At 32.1% G+C, this 18,646-nt stretch overlaps 3 protein-coding genes across 4 annotated transcripts; 1 reads left to right on the top strand and 2 right to left on the bottom strand.

Annotated features, from left to right (window-relative positions):
- Positions 1–4,658: 4,658 nt before the first annotated feature.
- LOC114183522 (probable mediator of RNA polymerase II transcription subunit 37c) lies at positions 4,659–8,077 on the bottom strand. Of its 2 annotated transcripts, none has more exons than XM_028070566.1 (3): positions 7,923–8,077; positions 6,563–6,808; positions 4,659–6,451 (listed from the first exon to the last, which is right to left on the bottom strand). In XM_028070566.1, exons 2-3 carry the CDS (start codon positions 6,783–6,785, stop codon positions 4,824–4,826), a joined length of 1,851 nt encoding a protein of 616 aa, XP_027926367.1. In that variant the 5' UTR covers positions 6,786–6,808; positions 7,923–8,077; the 3' UTR covers positions 4,659–4,823. The 2 variants fall into 2 exon arrangements, with proteins under 2 accessions (XP_027926367.1, XP_027926368.1); XM_028070567.1 differs by lacking the exon at positions 7,923–8,077 and adding an exon at positions 7,525–7,916.
- A 3,570-nt stretch (positions 8,078–11,647) lies between these two features.
- On the top strand, positions 11,648–17,646 carry LOC114182943 (transcription initiation factor TFIID subunit 6-like). Its single transcript, XM_028069755.1, is given in 13 exon segments — positions 11,648–12,043; positions 12,200–12,221; positions 12,224–12,285; positions 12,954–13,061; positions 13,150–13,258; positions 13,854–13,957; positions 14,040–14,177; positions 14,275–14,370; positions 15,041–15,165; positions 15,625–15,757; positions 16,099–16,224; positions 16,345–16,453; positions 17,141–17,646. Coding segments are annotated over 13 exon segments (1,632 nt in total). The 5' UTR covers positions 11,648–11,917; the 3' UTR covers positions 17,515–17,646.
- LOC114182944 lies at positions 17,526–18,374 on the bottom strand. The gene has a single exon (XM_028069756.1). The coding sequence runs from the start codon at positions 18,295–18,297 to the stop codon at positions 17,929–17,931; it is 369 nt and encodes a 122-aa protein (XP_027925557.1). The 5' UTR covers positions 18,298–18,374; the 3' UTR covers positions 17,526–17,928.
- Positions 18,375–18,646: the final 272 nt, after the last annotated feature.

The raw sequence follows: 18,646 nt of genomic DNA, 5'->3' as shown, positions 1-18,646 counted from the left end.
AATCTTGTGGAGTATAGTGTAACTTAACTTCTCTCTCACACCTCAAATCTTTAATTAAATTGGTTTTTTATCTTCTTATTTAAAATGCTATTATTTTTTATTAATTTCAATTGAATGTATCATAGCTTAGAGGATAGTAGGTTGGCATTTTTTTTCTTTTCTGAAAATGAAAGTTATAGTTTTGATTCGTTATTTGCAAATTGTACTTAGAAATTCAAAAGTATAGGTAGTGATAATGTATATACATGTATCTATGGAATCAAGTCACGATCTTATCTCAAAATAAAAATAAAGATTTGATGCAAAATGCGCATGTGTTCCATCTTCCATGTCCTTGTCCATGCATGGTTGTGGGGCTGTCCTAGCATCATCATCATCCATCAAAGAACAATGAAATAAATAAATAAATAAATATAAATATTTTTGCATTGATTATGTAAATCTGAAAATGGGTGTAGCTTTTGGTGTTATCCTTTATTGGAATTATCTGAATAAGTAAAGCAAAGAGTCCCCCCTTTCCCCTTAGCCACCATCTGTATTCTGCCACGGAAACTACATGTCTTGTCCACCATTTTCCACCATTCTTTGTCCCTAACATGTCTTCTTCTAACATTTCTTTATTAACTTTTGCAAATACTATATTTTTTAATACCTTTAATTTCGGTGGGACCTTTGCTTCCAACATATTCAACTCTAATCAAATATTCTATCTTTTGGACTATATATATTTATCAGTATTTTTCATTAAATTTTATTTTATAACTTATGTCAAATTGAATATCAATATATACTGTGTATATGACATACTATACATTTTTACAAAAATTGTTTTCATTTGTGGGAACATGATGTATTACTTCTATTATTATTATTATTTTGGTGTTATGTCTAGTTGTCGAGAGAAAAATATATTTGAAGTCACAAAATTCTTTTAACTCCTTTGAAAGGAAACATATATGTTTTTATTTTTATTTTTATGAATCTTTAAGCAATCTTACTTTAAATACTTGAATTGATGTAAAGATTATACATGGCTTTTTCTGTAAATATTTTAAGCAATCTTACTTCAAATACTTAAACTATTGTGGAGATTGACATTATTTGGCTTAATCAGTATTATTAACATATTTCATTTGAGTTATGAAACTTTTATCATTCTATATATTGTCTAAAATTAAGACAGTATTTCATTTCAAAATTCTTCGTCACACCTTTCATATAAACTATATAATTATTTTGAATTATTAACATGAAGTCACAATAACTCTCTTGCTCCTCAATCATTATATTTATATTTTTTTCTCTTAAACAATTATAATATTAGATATAATTAGTTGTAAAGCCAATTTAATATCAGTTTATCATCATAACATGATAGTTTTCTTATACATTAACTTGATAAAGGGAGAGAACAAAGTTAAGTTGAATATTTATTTACTTAATGCATTTAATAAACTCATTTTGCATACTCCAAAATCAACAAATAAAAACACATTGACAAAGTTATATATATTATTTTCTTTTCTTTTTCATCCATATCTTTTAAATTATCAATTAGTTGTGAAACTTTAAAAATACATTAATATATATAGCTTTTCTCTAAACTTTATGATAAAAAATGTACTACTGAATATTAGTTTAAATGCAAGAAGTGACTAAAATCATTACTTATTCATTAATTTAAGTTTTGAAACCAAAAAAATAAAAATTAACAATATATAAATGGTTTAGATACAAAAATACATTTTTCCCTACAAATTATTATGATCGATTTATTAACTTTAATTTTATTTTGTAATAAATGTTTTATTCCTATTTATCATGAATTAATCTTTAATATGACAGAAAATATTGGATTATAAGGTTTGAAGAGCTAAGATATCTAAACGGATGAAAAACACCCTTAAACGATCTAATATTTCATTATGAATTTGAGTGAAGTTGGATTAAAAAAATTATTATTTTTTAATTATAAATTGAAATTCAACTTATTTACTTAACTAAATAAGTTTAAGCCAAGTTATAAGTAGGTTATAATCTCATTTACAAATCACCACATTTCATATTAAAAAATACAATAAAAATATTAAAACTCTTAATATTACATAAGTATTAAAATATATACCCACTATACTTCTATAAATTTAGTAAGTCAATTTATCTATTTCTAGCTGGTGAAACCGGATTCAACATTTTCTAACTAACTATAAAAAAACCTAATTAGTAAGTTAACTTAGCTCAAGATTATAGTCTAACTGGTGAGTCAAGTTGATATCTTTCACAGCTCATTGATGTGCCAACATCTAATCTCGAAATAATTATCAAGAATCCTGGTTTAAAAAATGAACATATAATTACTAAATTTAAGTTGATGTTAAAATTAATTATTTAATAACAGTACATTAATATTAGACATTATATTAACCAACAACGTTAATATTCTTAAAAGTTGACAAGATGTTATATTTGGACGTTTTATTTGTCTGTCTACTCAAAATCTGTCCTTTCAATTTCAACATAGTTTGGCAGACGACCGTTACGTACTTCTATTACATTCAAATGTGTAGGATTCGTTGTTTTTTAAACATGCTGTTTGAAATTATAGAGTGCAATGCAACTATCCCTTGCAGGTTTACTATGAACTTGATGAACACAGAACTCAGGTTGAAGCAAAGGATGTTGCAATATGTAGGGTGGAACAGTCCTTTCCCTTACGACCTTGTCCAACGAGAGCTTAAACGATATCCAAGTATGTATTTGTAGAAGTAGAAAATTTTTCCTTCAAATTATTATTATTTTTTATTTCTCATATTGAAGGCCTGAATTGGGTATCATTTGTATTTTGTCTGGGACCTAATTTTGTTGCTTGTGCTTCTTACTGTTTAAATTTCCTAATTTTAATGACGAGTCTTTTACTAAATAGTTTCACCCAGAGAGAGATAATTTTACATTTTATTGTTAAGTAGGCCTAACCATTTTGCAATAGGGGGATATATCTGTTTTTCCACCCTTTTAGAAAGATTTGATTTTGTTAGACTCGTTATTATTTGTGACTAAATCATATATTCTCTGTTTTGATTATAGATGCTGAAGTTGTTTGGTGTCAAGATACACTTACGTTTTGCCCCGACTTATATCTTCAATGAAAGCTGTGAATAGAGGAGGTTATGATGATGTGAAATATATTGGTCGTGCTCCATCTGCAGCCACAGCCACTGGTTTTCTCAAGATTCACCAGAAGGAACAGACCGAGATTGCTGAGAAAGCCCTTCAACAGGAACCAATTGATTTCCCTTACTGAAAAACCCTTTGCACATCATGATGATGCATTTCATTTACTTTATCCACATAAGGGTGGAAGGAAGGTGACTTCGTGCATTTGCTTGAGTTTTGACATTTTGTTTTTTGCTTCCTCACAAAGTGTCAGCTTAGCTAAATTTCAATATATGCATATGCTCAAACCTTTTTATTTTATTGCCAAGAGGTACGCAAAAGTGGTTTCCTTACTGGTTGTACCGAGGCTTTGATATTTATACTTTTTGTTATACTGTAACTTGGAGATGGATCTTCAATAATTTTTTGACAATGTAATTTCATTTTCCAGATGCATGCCTTGGCAGTATAGCCTCGGGATCATGATCAAATTAGTTTTTCCCCTCAATTGTTACCAAAATCAACTTTGATATGGTTCTTGAATCAATTTGAGTTCACCTTCTACGTATCTTTGTCCGATAATATACTCTTGATCGAACTTTTGTGGTTATTGTATTTTGCTATGAAGTTGGATAACGTTCGTTTCTAATTCAACCATTGGGGATCTGCAACAATTTAACAGAACAACCTTATAGAGGGTTTTTATGTGCTACAATCAAGTTTAGCTTTTGTGCTCTTCAATTTCAAAAGAAAATCTCTAGTTCAGAATATAGAAGAGATTGAAAACCCAGTATGGGTTAGTAAAATAAAGCTTTCTTAGTTTAAGAAGCCAATGTATCAACGTTTTACATTTTCGTGAAAAAAAATGATGGTTTTTTTGGATCAAACTTCTGGGACTAACTATCATATATGCCACATGCATGCATATACCTAAAGCAATAAATTGTTATAGCTCACAACGCCAGACAAACAAAGAACTGACTGTAACATGAATATACCCTTTCCTCTCGCATGTAATAACCTCTATTCATCTTCATACATAGTATAGATGGGATGGGTTACCACCCACAAAATTGACATCAAATCTCTTAAAAGATTCACTAAGGAACATGGCTTGCAAGCAATTTAACAAAGGTGACAAGACATCAGCAGATTGTGATGGGAAGAATGACACCGAACCACGAAAAGACATCTTCATTACCATAAACAAAACAAAAGTTCCTACAAGAAGCATCGGCTAAAACTTCCCAAACATGCTGAGTGACTTTTACAAAATCTGTATAAAATTTATTCTAGATTTCAATGTTTCAAAAATAAAAAGAATATTTGTCGAAGTTAATATACCACCATACATTATTCAAATTACAATCCTAAAAAGTAGAAATTGTTAAAATTGATCCTGTGTAATTGATGTAGTATTTCCAACATAACTATTGGAATGTCAGAGATGACACACAAAGAGAACATTGACTAGAAAAGTAAAATTACAAACAATTACATCAGCGTAATAGTAAAAATATCAAACTACGAGATTTTTCAGAACATTTGAAGCAAAATCAATAGTTCAGTCAGCCAGTAGATTCTGCTAGTTATTGCTGATACCAGCCAAAACATAAAAGTCTGAAAAATCAGTGACACAAAACATCATCTGAAAACAACTACCAAACCTTCTACAAGGCCATAATTCGATCCAAGATTGTTTTAAGTTCTTTCAGACATTCTCCAATAGCACCTATATCTTGCTGGTTCAGACAATCAAGCATTTCGGTGGCTCTACAAATTGTAAGATTGATATCTTGCTTTTCTTTTGAGCTCAACTTCGAGTTGATTTTCTCTTCGTTCAAAGCACTTCTGATCCTGTAAACACGACGATCTAAATCATTTAATGCATTCGCCTTCCTAATAAACTTTTCATCTTCAGACTTGTACTGTCGTGCTTCTTGAATCATTCTATCAATTTCTGCAGATGAAAGCCTTCCTTTATCATTGGTTATCGTAATTTTTTTCTCATTGCCGGTTGCTTTATCCTCAGCAGAAACAGATAAAATGCCATTTTCATTTAAGGCAAAAGTTATATCAAAAGGATGGCCTCGGAGAGCTGGAGGAAAAATAGAAATAGAAAAAGATCCCAACAAATTATTACCACTTGCCTTTGCTCTCTCGCCCTCATAAACCTTAATCTTGATTGACAATTGGCCATCTGTGCATGTCCAATAACTCCGTTTCTTCGTTACAGGAATAGTATTGTTCCTCGGGATGAGTACACTCATGATATCTCCCTTTGTTGATACGCCAAGGGAAAACGGAGTAACATCTTTTAATACCAATGGTGGAACATTGCTAATACCTTCACTTAACATTGCAGCTTGTATAGCTGCACCATAAGCGACAGCTTCATCAGCATTTATACTCTTGCAAAGATTCTTCCCATTGAAAAAGTCTTGCAGCAGCTGCTGCACTTTCGGAATCCTGGAAGAACCACCCACCAGAACAACATCATGCACACGGCTTTTATTCATTTTAGCATCCCTAAGACACTCCTCTACTGTCTTCACACACTCTTCAAAGAGATCGATATTAATTTTTTCAAATTTGGCTCGAGTGATTGAAGCATGCCAATCAAATCCTCTAACTAAACCATCTACCTCAATGTCTGTTTTAATGGCATATGAGAGATGCCTCTTTGCTCTCTCGCAAGCACTCTTTAACCTCCTCAGGGCTCGTGAATTTCCACTTATTTCGACTCTATTTTTTGTTCTCAATTCCTCCACAAAGTATTTCATCATCCTATTATTGATGTCTTCCCCACCCAAGTGAGAATTTCCTGCAGTCCCCTTAACTCGAAAGACTTTACCCTCAATGGTCAGGAGAGATACATCGAATGTACCTCCTCCAAAGTCAAATACCAAAATATTTCTTTCTCCAATACAATCATTTCTCTTGTCAAGAGCATATGCGATGGCTGCAGCAGTTGGTTCATTGATTATCCGAACAATATTCAGACCGATAATAACACCAGCATCAATAGTAGCTTTGCGCTGAGAGTCGTTGAAATATGCAGGTACCGTAACCACCGCATTCTTCACAGGCTTTCCCATGTATGCCTCAGCAATGGTCTGCATCTTTGACAGTATCATCGATGATATTTCCTCTGCATAAAACTTCTTTTCCTCACCCTTATATTTGACAACAACCATTGGTTTGTCATCCACACCAGCAACCACCTTAAATGGCCACATCATTTTGTCTTCCTGAACCAATGAGTCAGTGTATTTCCTACCCATCAACCTCTTAACATCTGCAAAAAGTTACAAATAATATTTTGGTAATCTATTTTTCTTGCTACAAGTTTACAGAAAAAACATATAAAGGAAAAAAAAAAGTTAATGGTTTAGAAGTAGAAACATACCGAAGATGGTGTTCTCTGGATTGATGGGAGCTTGATCTGCAGCAGCATCTCCTATCAACCTTTCATAATTCGTAAAAGCAACACACGAAGGGGTGGTGTTGTTGCCTTGATCATTAGGGATAATGTCCACTCTATTATGTTCGTGCCGCCATACTGCAACACAGGAATACGTCGTGCCAAGGTCGATCCCTATTACCAATTCATTATTTTCTTTGGTGGCCATTCTTCTGTATGTGAATGAAGATCCTGAGATAGGGAAGAACATGAGAAATATGGATGAATATGAGGATGGGTTTTCTCACTTTGTTAATTATAATATGAAAATCACCGAAACAGTACACTTCCATAACTTTTTTTTCCCCGTAAAAATAACATGTATATTAAGAAAACACAATCTCGAATTTATGCCTCAGGGATGGATGCACGCGGGTATAATATAATCAGAATTTAGTAACTAATAGGATAATTATGCTTTTCTTCAATATCAGGACCAAGTGCCTCCTGGCCCACGACAAAGGCATTTGAATTTTGTTATTTAATGAAAAAAATTAAAAATAATTACAAAAGCTTCGCAATAAATGGACAGGACAGGACATAATTACAGGCATAACTTAAAGTTATTAAACTATGAAATACTTTTTTCTAAACATACATCTTAAATTCTTTTTGCTACACAATCAATAAAATTGTCAATAATTATTTAGAGATAAAAAAGGAATTATCTGTTCTACAAAACATGTGATCTTAATAAGCCAAACATTTGCGAAAAGACTTATAAGGGTGCTTCCCGAAAAGCAACAGTGTTAAATATATAAACATAACATGATTAATTTTTTTGTCAGTTAATTTATACTTAATCATAAACTAACCAACTATTATCTATAATTCAAGAGTCACAGCTAGCAGTTATCTATTGCAGCAAATTTTAGTTAGACAGAAAATAATTCTTGTGATTAAACGACCTGATACGATGAGTTGCAAAGACTACACCCTAGTGGTAGGATATACCCTGAAATCAATTTGCCTATTCAGATTCTTCTTCGCGAGAGAGTCCACCACTCACCGCGACACTACTCGGCCCAAACAGAGCTATCGACGGCGGCGTTATCGCCGATTATCGTCCGTTAACCCGTCGCCGTAACCTTGTCGGCGGTTTCCTTTTTCTTTCTCTAAATCGCCAAACCAAAAAAAAAAAAACACTAAGCCTAGCCTTATCCATGACCGCATCTCCACTACGGTGAAGGCTGCCGCCGATGACGCTGCTCGGAGCCGGAGCACTCAGCCATAGAGATGGTGCAGTAGATAAGAAACGAAACAAACAAACGACAAGAGACTCCGAAATAAAGTAAAGAATAGGAACCTTCGAATCAGCTTTTAATTTCTGTCTTCTTCCTTAAGCTTTTGTCTCTTGTTTCCAGAGTGTTTTCTCGTCTCTCTCTACCGGCAAAGTGATCAAGGTTTATATAGGAGTGGGGAAAGTTACACAATTCCCCTCCCGTGCCACCCACGGTTAGTCCTAAGACGAAAAAACATGACATGAAAACAGAGTATACGTCAGGAATTTTAAAAAATGACCATGATGCAAAAAACATGACCACCCATCTTTTTCAGAAAAAAAAAAAAAAAAACTAACTAGGTAAAGATTCTGTTAGAGATATGCAAATAACTAACTATGTAACAATAACTAACTATGTAACAATAACTAACTATATGTAAATAACTATGTAAAGTCAACACCTCCTGTCGACCCAACTTCTTCTGACACACAATTAAAATTCCAATTCATAACAGAAATATGCAAATGACACATGTGATTAAATTATAACAGTTTTCTTAATTATTAAGGTTGGTGATTAATATACGTAATGAATACAAATTATTTAAAAATATTTTTATTTTCTATTTATTATGTTCAGTACAATAATTATTATGAATTTAATTAGAATAAAATCTAAACCATTTTGTATTATTATCTAATTATATAAATATATATGACTTTTTCACTTTTATAATAAATAGTTAGATTAAAGATTAATTTTGAATACCAAATAATTATCATGTATAAACTAAATGTTACAACGAATAGAGACAAAATATTTGTGTTTTATTACAGTTTTGTTGAAGAATACGTAAGAATTGAGTTAAATTAGTGAAACTGATCGTGAGTAAATTTTTAGACTAGGAAATGTGATTTACATATTTACTATTTATTTTCAATAACTCATTGGTTGATATTTATTGGAAAAAAGTGTTAACCGTTATTTAATGCATTTTTAACACATTTATTTATATGATTTAAAATTTATTAAAAACTGCAAACGATAGTTTCATCAAATGTGGAGAAAAAGTCGCAATTCTTCGCATTTTAATCAGGTTATTCTAATATTAATTATGATATGATTCATTGTCCTGGCGATCATTATTTATATGTGGACATATGTATTCACTTGTCATTTAATAATAGTTATTTTTTAATATTGCAAGTGTATCCGAAGGACTTTTTACTAACTTTCTCTTTTCTGTTTATTGTTCAAATATTATCTCATTTCTTCTGAAATCATAAAAATATTAAATAATATTTTTTAAGAGATATGTATTTTTCAATTTTTAAAATAACAAATCAAAATATTATACCACAAAACTGTTTCAATTTATTATATTTCAATAAATAATAAAAATCTATATATATATATATATATATATATTAAAATAACATATAAAATATGTAAAATAGTATATGTATACGTCACCAAGTTTAACGGCATAAACAATCTACATTAAAAGAATTTATTATTTCTGTCTAATACTAAGAGAAACATATGTGTTTTTTTTTTATAATAAACAAAAATAACAATGTTATTATAATTATAAAAATATATGTAAATAATGTCCATAATTTTATTATATAATTATTAGTTATTTTATAAGTAATTTTTTTATTATAAATCATCATTTTAATTTAAAAATTATTAAATTTTAAAAAAATAGTCAAATTGAGAAAATAGTTAAATTAAAAAGGCTACTTATCTCAAGGAATCAAAAGAAAAATCAATTAATTCCTTATCATTCATTAGATTGTATTCGATCATTGATAGAATGAAAAATTTGTCATTTCTTGAAATATATATTTTGATTCAAAATCTTTAGACCACGATGGAATAGATGAGATAAATTTCAAAATGAGTTTTCGTTCAAGAATGAAATCGTATATAGTTTGTAACTCTTTCTTATTGTTCCCTTCTCAACTTAATAATTAGTTCAATTCAATGTATTAGTTCCAACCATGTTTATCTCTGTTAATTATGTACTTTCACTTCCCAACATATGAAGCAAAATTGTACTTGTTTTTATTTTTCTCTTTATTTTTCTCAATAGAATGGTTTTTCTTGTTTAATACATTTTATATATTTATTTGATAATACATTATATGCATTCTAAGACATTATATATATATATATATATATATATATATATATGAAGTAAGGATTGAACATTGACTTGAGTCATGGTGATTTTAACATCAACAACAACTTATTTAATAAGTTTAATTATGCCTTTGGTCCCCATTTTGGAGTCAAAATCTCAAAATGGTACCCAAAATTTTAAAAGTCTCAAAATGGTCCCCTTTTTTGTTGAAACGTCTCACGTTTGTCCTTGCCGTTAAGTCAACGTTGACGCCGTTAGAGGGAGTGCCACGTGTCAGTTCCTCGATTTTTTGAATTTTTTTATTAATTTTTTTTTGAATTTTTTTTTTATTTTTTATTTTAATTTTTTTTTAAAAAATTAAAAAAATTGCCACGTGTCAAGCTGTCATCGTGCCACGTGGCAGTGACAGTGACACGTGTCAGTATTACGCCACGTGTCATTTTTTTAGTCTCAATTTGGTCCCTTTATTTTAATTTGTCTCAATTTAGTCCCAATTTTTGTAAAAATTTGGAATTTTGTCCCTCTCCAAATTGAAATCAAATTTAATTTCTGTATAAATGTACACAAATATTTCCATCAAAATTGATATTTCAAGTAAATATTTTTAACCAAATTAAGTTCATTTAATTAATATTTTACATTGAACTTTATTTAAAATGGTTTAAAAGTTGTTAATAGAAAATAATGTTAATAGAAAAAAATTCATAAATTACCTAGTTCATGTTACAATAAAACACATATAAATTTAAAATTTTAAAACAATTTTAAGTAAAGTTGAATGTGAAACATAATTTTAACTAAACTTAGCTATGTTAAAAATATATAATAAAAAATCAATTTGAATACAAATATCAAATTTAATAAAAATATTTGTATAACATTTATATAAAATTAAATTTTGTTTCCATTTGAAGGGGGACAAAATTGCTAATTTTTACAAAAATTGGGACTAAATTGAGACAAATTAAAATAAAGGGACCAAATTGAGACTAACAAAATGACACGTGGCGTAATACTGATACGTGTCACTGTCACTGCCACGTGGCACGATGACAACTTGACACGTGACATTTTTTTTGATTTTTTTAAAAAAAATTCAAAAAATAAAAATAAAAATAAAAAAAATTCAAAAAAAAAAAATAATAAAAAAATTCAAAAAATCGAGGAACTGACACGTGGCACTCCCTCTAACGGCGTCAACCTTGACTTAACGGGAAGGGCAAACATGAGACGTTTCAACAAAAAAGGGGACCATTTTGAGACTTTTAAAATTTTGGGGTACCATTTTGAGATTTTGACTCCAAAATGGGGACCAAAGGCATAATTAAACCTATTTAATATTAGAGAAGAGAGTCTAAACATGTGAGAAGATTTTTTTTTTATGTTAATGATTATGATGTTATGTTATATATTAGAAAATAAAATATTTATCACCAAACCAAAAAGTAGCAACAAATAAAATACCTACAAAGACATTTTGTTTCTAAATAAGTTGAAACAATAGCAATAATATTAATTGAAATTTATTATAAATATAAAGTTATGAATAGTTGAAACAGGTTATCATATAAATAAGAAACAGAATATTACAAGAACAAAAAAAATAGAAGTCAAAGAAATTAATTTTTATTTTTTAAATTAATAATAATCAGAGAGGGTCTATGGTGGACGTTTGTCTTCTGCAAACACCTTCTATTGACACGAGAAAGAGCTTCCCACCGCACCACACGCGCCAGTGTTGCGATTTGGACACCGACACCGTCCGGAGGTAACCGAATTCGAACCGGAAGTTAGAGAAAGTAACGAAGGAGTTGGGGAATTGATGCGATGATGAAAAACCATGTGCGTTAGGGTTTGCGTTTTGCATTCAATTTCCGAACACTCTTTCAGTTTGAGGAAGGAAGCGCCGGGAGTGGCGTGCGTTTGAAAATGAGCATTGTTCCCAAAGAGACGATCGAAGTTATAGCGCAGAGCATTGGGATAAACACCTTGTCTCCCGATGTCGCTCTCGCCGTCGCTCCCGATGTCGAATACCGTATGCGCCAGATTATGCAGGTCTCTTCCGTTCTTTTTGTTTTGCAGTTATAAACTCTTTTTTGAGTCTGTTTCGATCTGTAGTACCGTTAGTTTTAAGCGATTACACTTGAATTGTGTGGACCTAACTCCTAACTCTTAACTCTTAACTCTTAACACTGTTTGTGCAAATCTCAGGAGGCAATTAAGTGCATGCGGCATCTAAGAGAACCATTCTCACTGCTGATGATGTTGATGTTGCTCTGAACTTGAAGAATGTTGAAGTAAGTATGCGTCTTAAATGATTGAATTTTGGACTGACAATAAAAAAGTGTTTGAGCGGTTCGTTCGGTTGAGGAATATTTTTTTTTTTCATTATTAGTTTTATAACCGTCCACGAGTCGTTGAATTAAAACTAGTTTGTTTCAATCAAGTGAATCAAATGTGTTTTGCTATCTTTAAATGCAAAGCCCCAAAAGTACACGCACTATATCAGTTTTCCGTTTCTGTTTTATCTTCCGTGGTTATTCGTATATATTGGTTATGTTAGACAATTATTGGTTTATGATTCCATATATATATATATATAAAACAAAAAAGTGTGTGATTTTTTAATTGTCCTACACCTATGGCCAAAAATGCTTTATTATGGGCATTTTGATATGTGCAAAGATAAGTTTATAGCAAATTGATTTTCATTGTTCAAACTGTTCAGTAGTGTACTCAAAAGTTGTGATAATATAACTAACTTCATTTATATTCGAACTGAGAATTTGGCTGTACATCGAGAGTAGCGAGGATTATGATTCTACAGGCTCTTGCTATTTCCAGATAGAAGATGCATATTAGTAGTACCTTGTGAAAATTTTTGTGAATTTCTTTTCTTTGTGAGAAAAGAAAGCATAGTTCTTGTCTCCAATCTCATTATCGCGAGTTTCCCCCCTTGTAACAGCCAATATATGGATTTGCATCTGGTGGTCCTTTGCGGTTCAAAAGAGCTGTTGGACACAGGGACTTGTTTTATATTGACGACAAGGATGTAGATTTAAAAGATGTAAAGGTGTACTCAATCATTTTCATTGACTCACTTCAATTGAATTTCAACCTGTGCATCACCTCGTTAAAACTATAGCTTCTGTTAATCATAGGTTATTGAAGCTTCTTTACCAAGAGCACCTCTTGATACTGCAGTTACATGCCACTGGCTTGCCATTGAAGGTGTGCAACCTTCTATTCCAGAAAATGCTCCTGTAGAAGGTATGTCTCTCACCTTGAGTTCTACCAGTATTTTTTGGCTGACATGAAACTAGGTAGTATGATTTAGCTCGATGGATTGAGGAATCCTTGTATGTATGATTTTTTTGATGTTGTACGTGTTAGCTTGTCGTTTTGACTTCCTCTGTTCATGATATCAAGAATTTTTACTCGAGTTAGTGTTTAGATTGGTAGATGTTATTTAAGTGATTTTTTTTGTCACCGTAGCGTGGTCAGCTTTGTGGGTCTAAAATATGTGGAAAACATCCTTATTGATAAATCATCAGTATCTTCGTGCACACTAAATCACTAGAAATTAGAAATGGAAAACTAGAAGAAGTATACACATCCAGTTAAGTATACTGATTTCAGATATATTTAGATATATGTGTGTGTGTGTGCACGCTTGCATAGAATCATGTATATAGTTTGGCCCTCATAATTGTGGAGATGTACATCATACAAACAAAACAAACAGGAATTGTTTGGCTGTTTAATGCTTCGAGATCATTATTTGGAAATTCTTCCAATTTAACTAACTTCTACTCTCCTAATACCCCTTTTAAGAATGATTATTTACTTATTATTTTATTTGCAGTAATTTCAGCTCCTTCTTATACCAAAAAGCATGAGCAGAAAGATGATGACCTTCCAGTTGACATCAAATTGCCTGTTAAGCATGTATTATCCAGAGAGCTTCAGGTATTAAAATTCTTAAGGCACCATGAGCTATCTTGTTTCACATCTCGTGATTCATTTTTGTTAGTTTTATTGTTTCTTGCAGATGTATTTTGACAAAGTTGCTGAGCTTACTTTGAGTGAGTCTGATTCAGCTCTCTTTAAAGAAGCATTAGTAAGTTTGGCTACTGATTCAGGACTTCATCCACTAGTTCCTTATTTCACATGCTTTATAGCTGATGAGGTAATAATATTTGTACTGTTATGGTGTTAGTGGATAAAAATAGAAATTTCACCTTATTGTAGCTCATTACAACTGCATGCTTCTTATTTCTTGTCAGGTTTCACGTGGTTTGAATAATTTTCCTCTTCTATTTGCCTTGATGCGAGTTGTTAGTAGCCTTCTGCTAAACCCTCACATCCATATTGAACCTTATGTAAGTGCACCTCTTGTTGATTTAGTATATTTGTTATATTCTTGCTGACGAAGTATGATCTTTGTTTAAACAACCTAGTATTATTAATATTTACATAAATATTGGTTGTTTCCTCCTTTTCTATTTGGTAGTCTGTTGTCTACATTGAACTGTGAAAGTATTCTGAGATATTTAAGTTAATTTTCCATTTGTTGCTTGTCCATAAAGATGGCCCGAACACACTTGGTCGGTTGGTCCCATAAAAATTTGAAAGCAAATAAAAAAATGTGCTTACTGCTGTATTTTCTTGTGGCCTGCCATGTGCGCTGCTGCATCAGCCTCAAAGGTCAGGCTTGGGTTCTGTTTTAGTATGGTCTTTTTCTGGCCAGATAGCAATGGTTTAGGTTGGTAGTCCAGTTGATTATTTGCTAGTGCTTAATGGCTTTTATTATCTTATAAGGTAGTTTCAATGTTTATTTTATAATTTGTAGAATATGTTATTTGAATGATTATGGAGTGTTGTGAAGTGAAAGTAGCGTGAATAACTAGAAAAGTTTTTCCATGTAGTTGGGTTTAGCCACATGGATCAACCACCACCGTGTTTTCAGAAAGGCCATTTTGTTATTGCTTTGTTCACCTGAACCATTTTATGCTCTCTTAACTCTTTTCTTTCCATTTGTGGATGCTTCAGCTACACCAGTTGATGCCATCTGTTGTGACCTGCCTCGTTGCTAAAAGGTTGGGCAGTAGGTTGGCAGACAACCACTGGGAACTTAGGGACTTTACGGCTAACCTGGTTGCCTCAATATGCAAAAGGTGAGATATCCCTCTTCCCTTGTTTGTTTTGTATATATGGAAATAAGCAGTTTTCTATATTTATTGGCATGTCTACCTCGATGCTTGGCTAGTACAGTATGGTATCCCATTTTTTCGTTGGTTGTTGCAATTTGTTCACGTCCTTTTATTTCATAGTAGCAAAGAGAAAGAATATTTTATTTCCTTTCAAATTCACCTATGTTTTTGGAGATCCAGTTCAAGGACACACTTCAAATTTGTTGTGTATTAAAGCTTATGCCTTTTTGCTGATTTATCAAACAACTTCCTGGCTTGGTCATTGTAATTTGAAGACGTAGAATTTGGTACAAACTGTTGAGTCATTGAATTGTAAGCTCGAAAGTCTAGTTTTGCTTGATGACTTTAAGAATGTGGCTTATTTGCTGGGTTTTTATTGATTTCATTGCTATTTTTCTTACATTAACTTCATGTTTTGTGCAGGTTTGGACATGTCTATAGTAATCTCCAGTATCGGTTGACTAAAACATTGCTTAATGCATTCTTGGATCCTAAGAAGGCAATGACCCAACACTATGGCGCGATTCAGGGGTTGGGGGCACTGGGACCCAACGTGGTATGTGTCTCTCCCATGTTCCTGGTGATTGTGGAGTTGGTCAAAGGCCAACACTTGGAAAAATACTATTGGTGGTTTAAAGATGATAACTTCCAAATGCAATGACTATATATGCTTGTCATCATCTTATCGTTAGGTTCCCGTGTTTAATGTGGAAAGACCATGGTATTTCATTAGAAATTCAATATTGTTACTTATTTATAACTTTAAGGTTTAAGTAACTAATTTAAAAGGAACCTTGTATGGTGTATTATGTTTGTTTGTTTAACTCAAGTTGGTTTGATATGCTTACATATGACGCTGTGATATGTTTTTAATGTTAATTATTGCTATGGAAATAGGTTCGCCTTCTTTTGCTGCCAAACCTTGAGACATATATGCGACTTCTTGAACCAGAGATGCTTCTTGAGAAACAGAAAAATGAAATGAAAAGGCATGAAGCTTGGCGTATTTATGGAGCCTTGCTGGTAAGATAAGCTGTCACATACAGCCACTTGATAGTATAAAATAGGTGCTTTTACTACTGAAAAATGTCAGTCTCAGTATAATATTGTTGTTCTGATGATTGTATGTAATTTATCACTCAGCGTGCTGCAGGTCAGTGTATATATGATCGACTAAAGATGTTCCCAACATTTTCAACTCCTCCTAGTGCCGTCTTGAAGACCAATGCAAAAGTTCTTACTTCTTCATCTCGTGAGTATTTTCCTTGAAATACCTAGTATGATCTTTTTAAGCCTTGGAGGGAAGACACTTTTTCGTTTGGGCATTTAATTTAATATAAGGTAAACAAATATATATATATATATATATATATATATATATATATATATATATATATATATATATATATATATATAATACCCACAAAAGAAAGGGATCTGCTTGTCAATATTAGCATCAAACTGCGGCAGGGTTGAAGCAATAGTTAATTGTGCTCATAATTGTCTCTACTAAATAATACAGGCACATAGCGTAGACATACTAAATAAATTCATGTATGGAGGATTATTATAATTGAAATTTAGAAATAGAATTGTTAAATTAAAACGAATTGCTTCATCAGGTAAATAGACAATTTTTGTTCGAATATATTATTATCCTCTAAACTTACTTTTCCTATTTTCTCATTGTCACTTTGGATTGTTTGTTTACAATATTTCCTCTTCTTTTCCTAACTGCTTCTGTATATTAGTTGGGATTATCTGTCACAGCAGGCACCAGATCTGTTACTTGGTTGTTATTTTGTTAAGAAATTCTTAATGACTGATGTAGTGGGAGGCGCTGACTTAACGATCAATGCTATAATTATAATATAAATATAGTTTGTACTTTTCCTTGTTTTCTTTGTATACTTAGTCCTTTTCATGATTGATTACTAAGGTAAACGCAAGGCAGACCCTGACCAATCGGAACAGCAGCCACCTTTGAAAAAAGCTGCTACCGACGGTGAGCTTGGTGTGGTCCCAATGAATTCCTCACCCGTTCACAAGCAAGAGGAGGCAGAGACTCTAGCTTCTTCAATTGATTCAATTATTGGCTCATCATCTTCTGCACAGATGAAAAATGAGACTTCTTTAGATGGCGAACTTAGAAGTAACATGGGTGATACTCAGGCATCGAAGATATCTGCTGCTCTCACCCAGGTTTGGAAAGACGAGCTTAATTCTGGACGGGTCCTGGTATCACTGTTTGACCTGTTTGGTGAAGGAATTCTTTCCTTCATTCAGGCTCCTGAGATGTATATGTTCTTGTAACTTTACAGTAATTTGATGAATAGAGCACGGATAATCCATTGACTATTAATTCGAGAACAAACTAAAATTCCTCCATTAGAGTGTGAAATAAAATAGAGGTAAAAGATGTGTGTTTAGTTTAGGGTGTGAAATGGAAAAAAGTAAATGGTTCTAATGGGGTTTTTGGATTTAGAGTCCTAAATTTTGCCATTCTCAGGCGCAAATTTTCCTTATTGGACATGTAAAGGGTCAGATTTAGACAATATAGTTCTTGCCGTAAGTAATTTAGAAAAAAACAAAACAGCTTGAAAACGGTTTACTGAAAACAGTAATGGCAACAAACATAACATTAAAATGTTACAACACTAGTAGAACTTTGTTGATGGGAAGCTTGAGTAAAGTAGTACTCAAGCAGCTAGTTTATAGGACTCCCTTTCAACAGCTGTTTTGAGGATACTGTCTTCTTGGCACGAAACCCAACCCATCAGCCATGGCAAGCAGCATCTGCCTGGTTTCATTCTTGAATTCATCAAGATCAATCGTGCCATTCAAGTTGTGATCGAATTTTACGAACAAGGATTCATACATCTGAGCAAGCTCGTCTGGGTCTGGCTCCACGTCAATACCGAAGTGGGTTTCCAACACCCTAAGGCTCTGTAGCTCCTTCAACATCTCTGCATACGAGAGAAGGCCATCATTGTCTGTGTCAAGGTGAGCAAAACGGTTACTTACTGACACACTGAATGCTTCCTCATCCTGAAGGAAGTTCACTATGGTCGCACCATCCAAGATTTCTACACTCATATTTCTCTTCTACTTGAGCTCAAACGGAAGGTAGGTTTTATGGACAAGGAAAGGAGAGGCTTGTGTATGTTTTTGCAAAATGCTGGTGCTTTGATGAAAATAGTTGATTTTCTAACTAGTAATTTATAGTGTTAATAGTCGGTTCAAAGAGCATATATTCTTCAACTAGTTTTTATACCCGGGACATTTTAAAATGATTTTTTTTTATTATAAATATAAAATTTAAATAAATGATTAAATAAAAACACTAAAATTAGAATTTAAAATTTTCATTATATTTAGTATTATTACATGCGTAACCATTATATATATTAAAAATATTAAATAAAACTATATAACTTGGTTTTTT

This window comes from Vigna unguiculata, chromosome 5 (assembly GCF_004118075.2).
Source record: "Vigna unguiculata cultivar IT97K-499-35 chromosome 5, ASM411807v1, whole genome shotgun sequence".
Lineage (NCBI taxonomy): Eukaryota > Viridiplantae > Streptophyta > Magnoliopsida > Fabales > Fabaceae > Vigna > Vigna unguiculata.
The sequence above is the reverse complement of the archived record's forward strand: the minus strand, read 5'-3'. Positions and strand labels throughout refer to the sequence as shown.

Coding starts and splice junctions, on each gene's coding strand:
- LOC114183522 (XM_028070566.1), bottom strand. CDS start 6,785: ATGGCCACCAAAGAAAATAATGAATTGGTAATAGGGATCGACCTTGGC. Junction 6,452..6,562: donor TCCAGAGAACACCATCTTCG/GTATGTTTCTAC, acceptor AACTTTTTGCAG/ATGTTAAGAGGTTGATGGGT.
- LOC114182944 (XM_028069756.1), bottom strand. CDS start 18,297: ATGAGTGTAGAAATCTTGGATGGTGCGACCATAGTGAACTTCCTTCAG.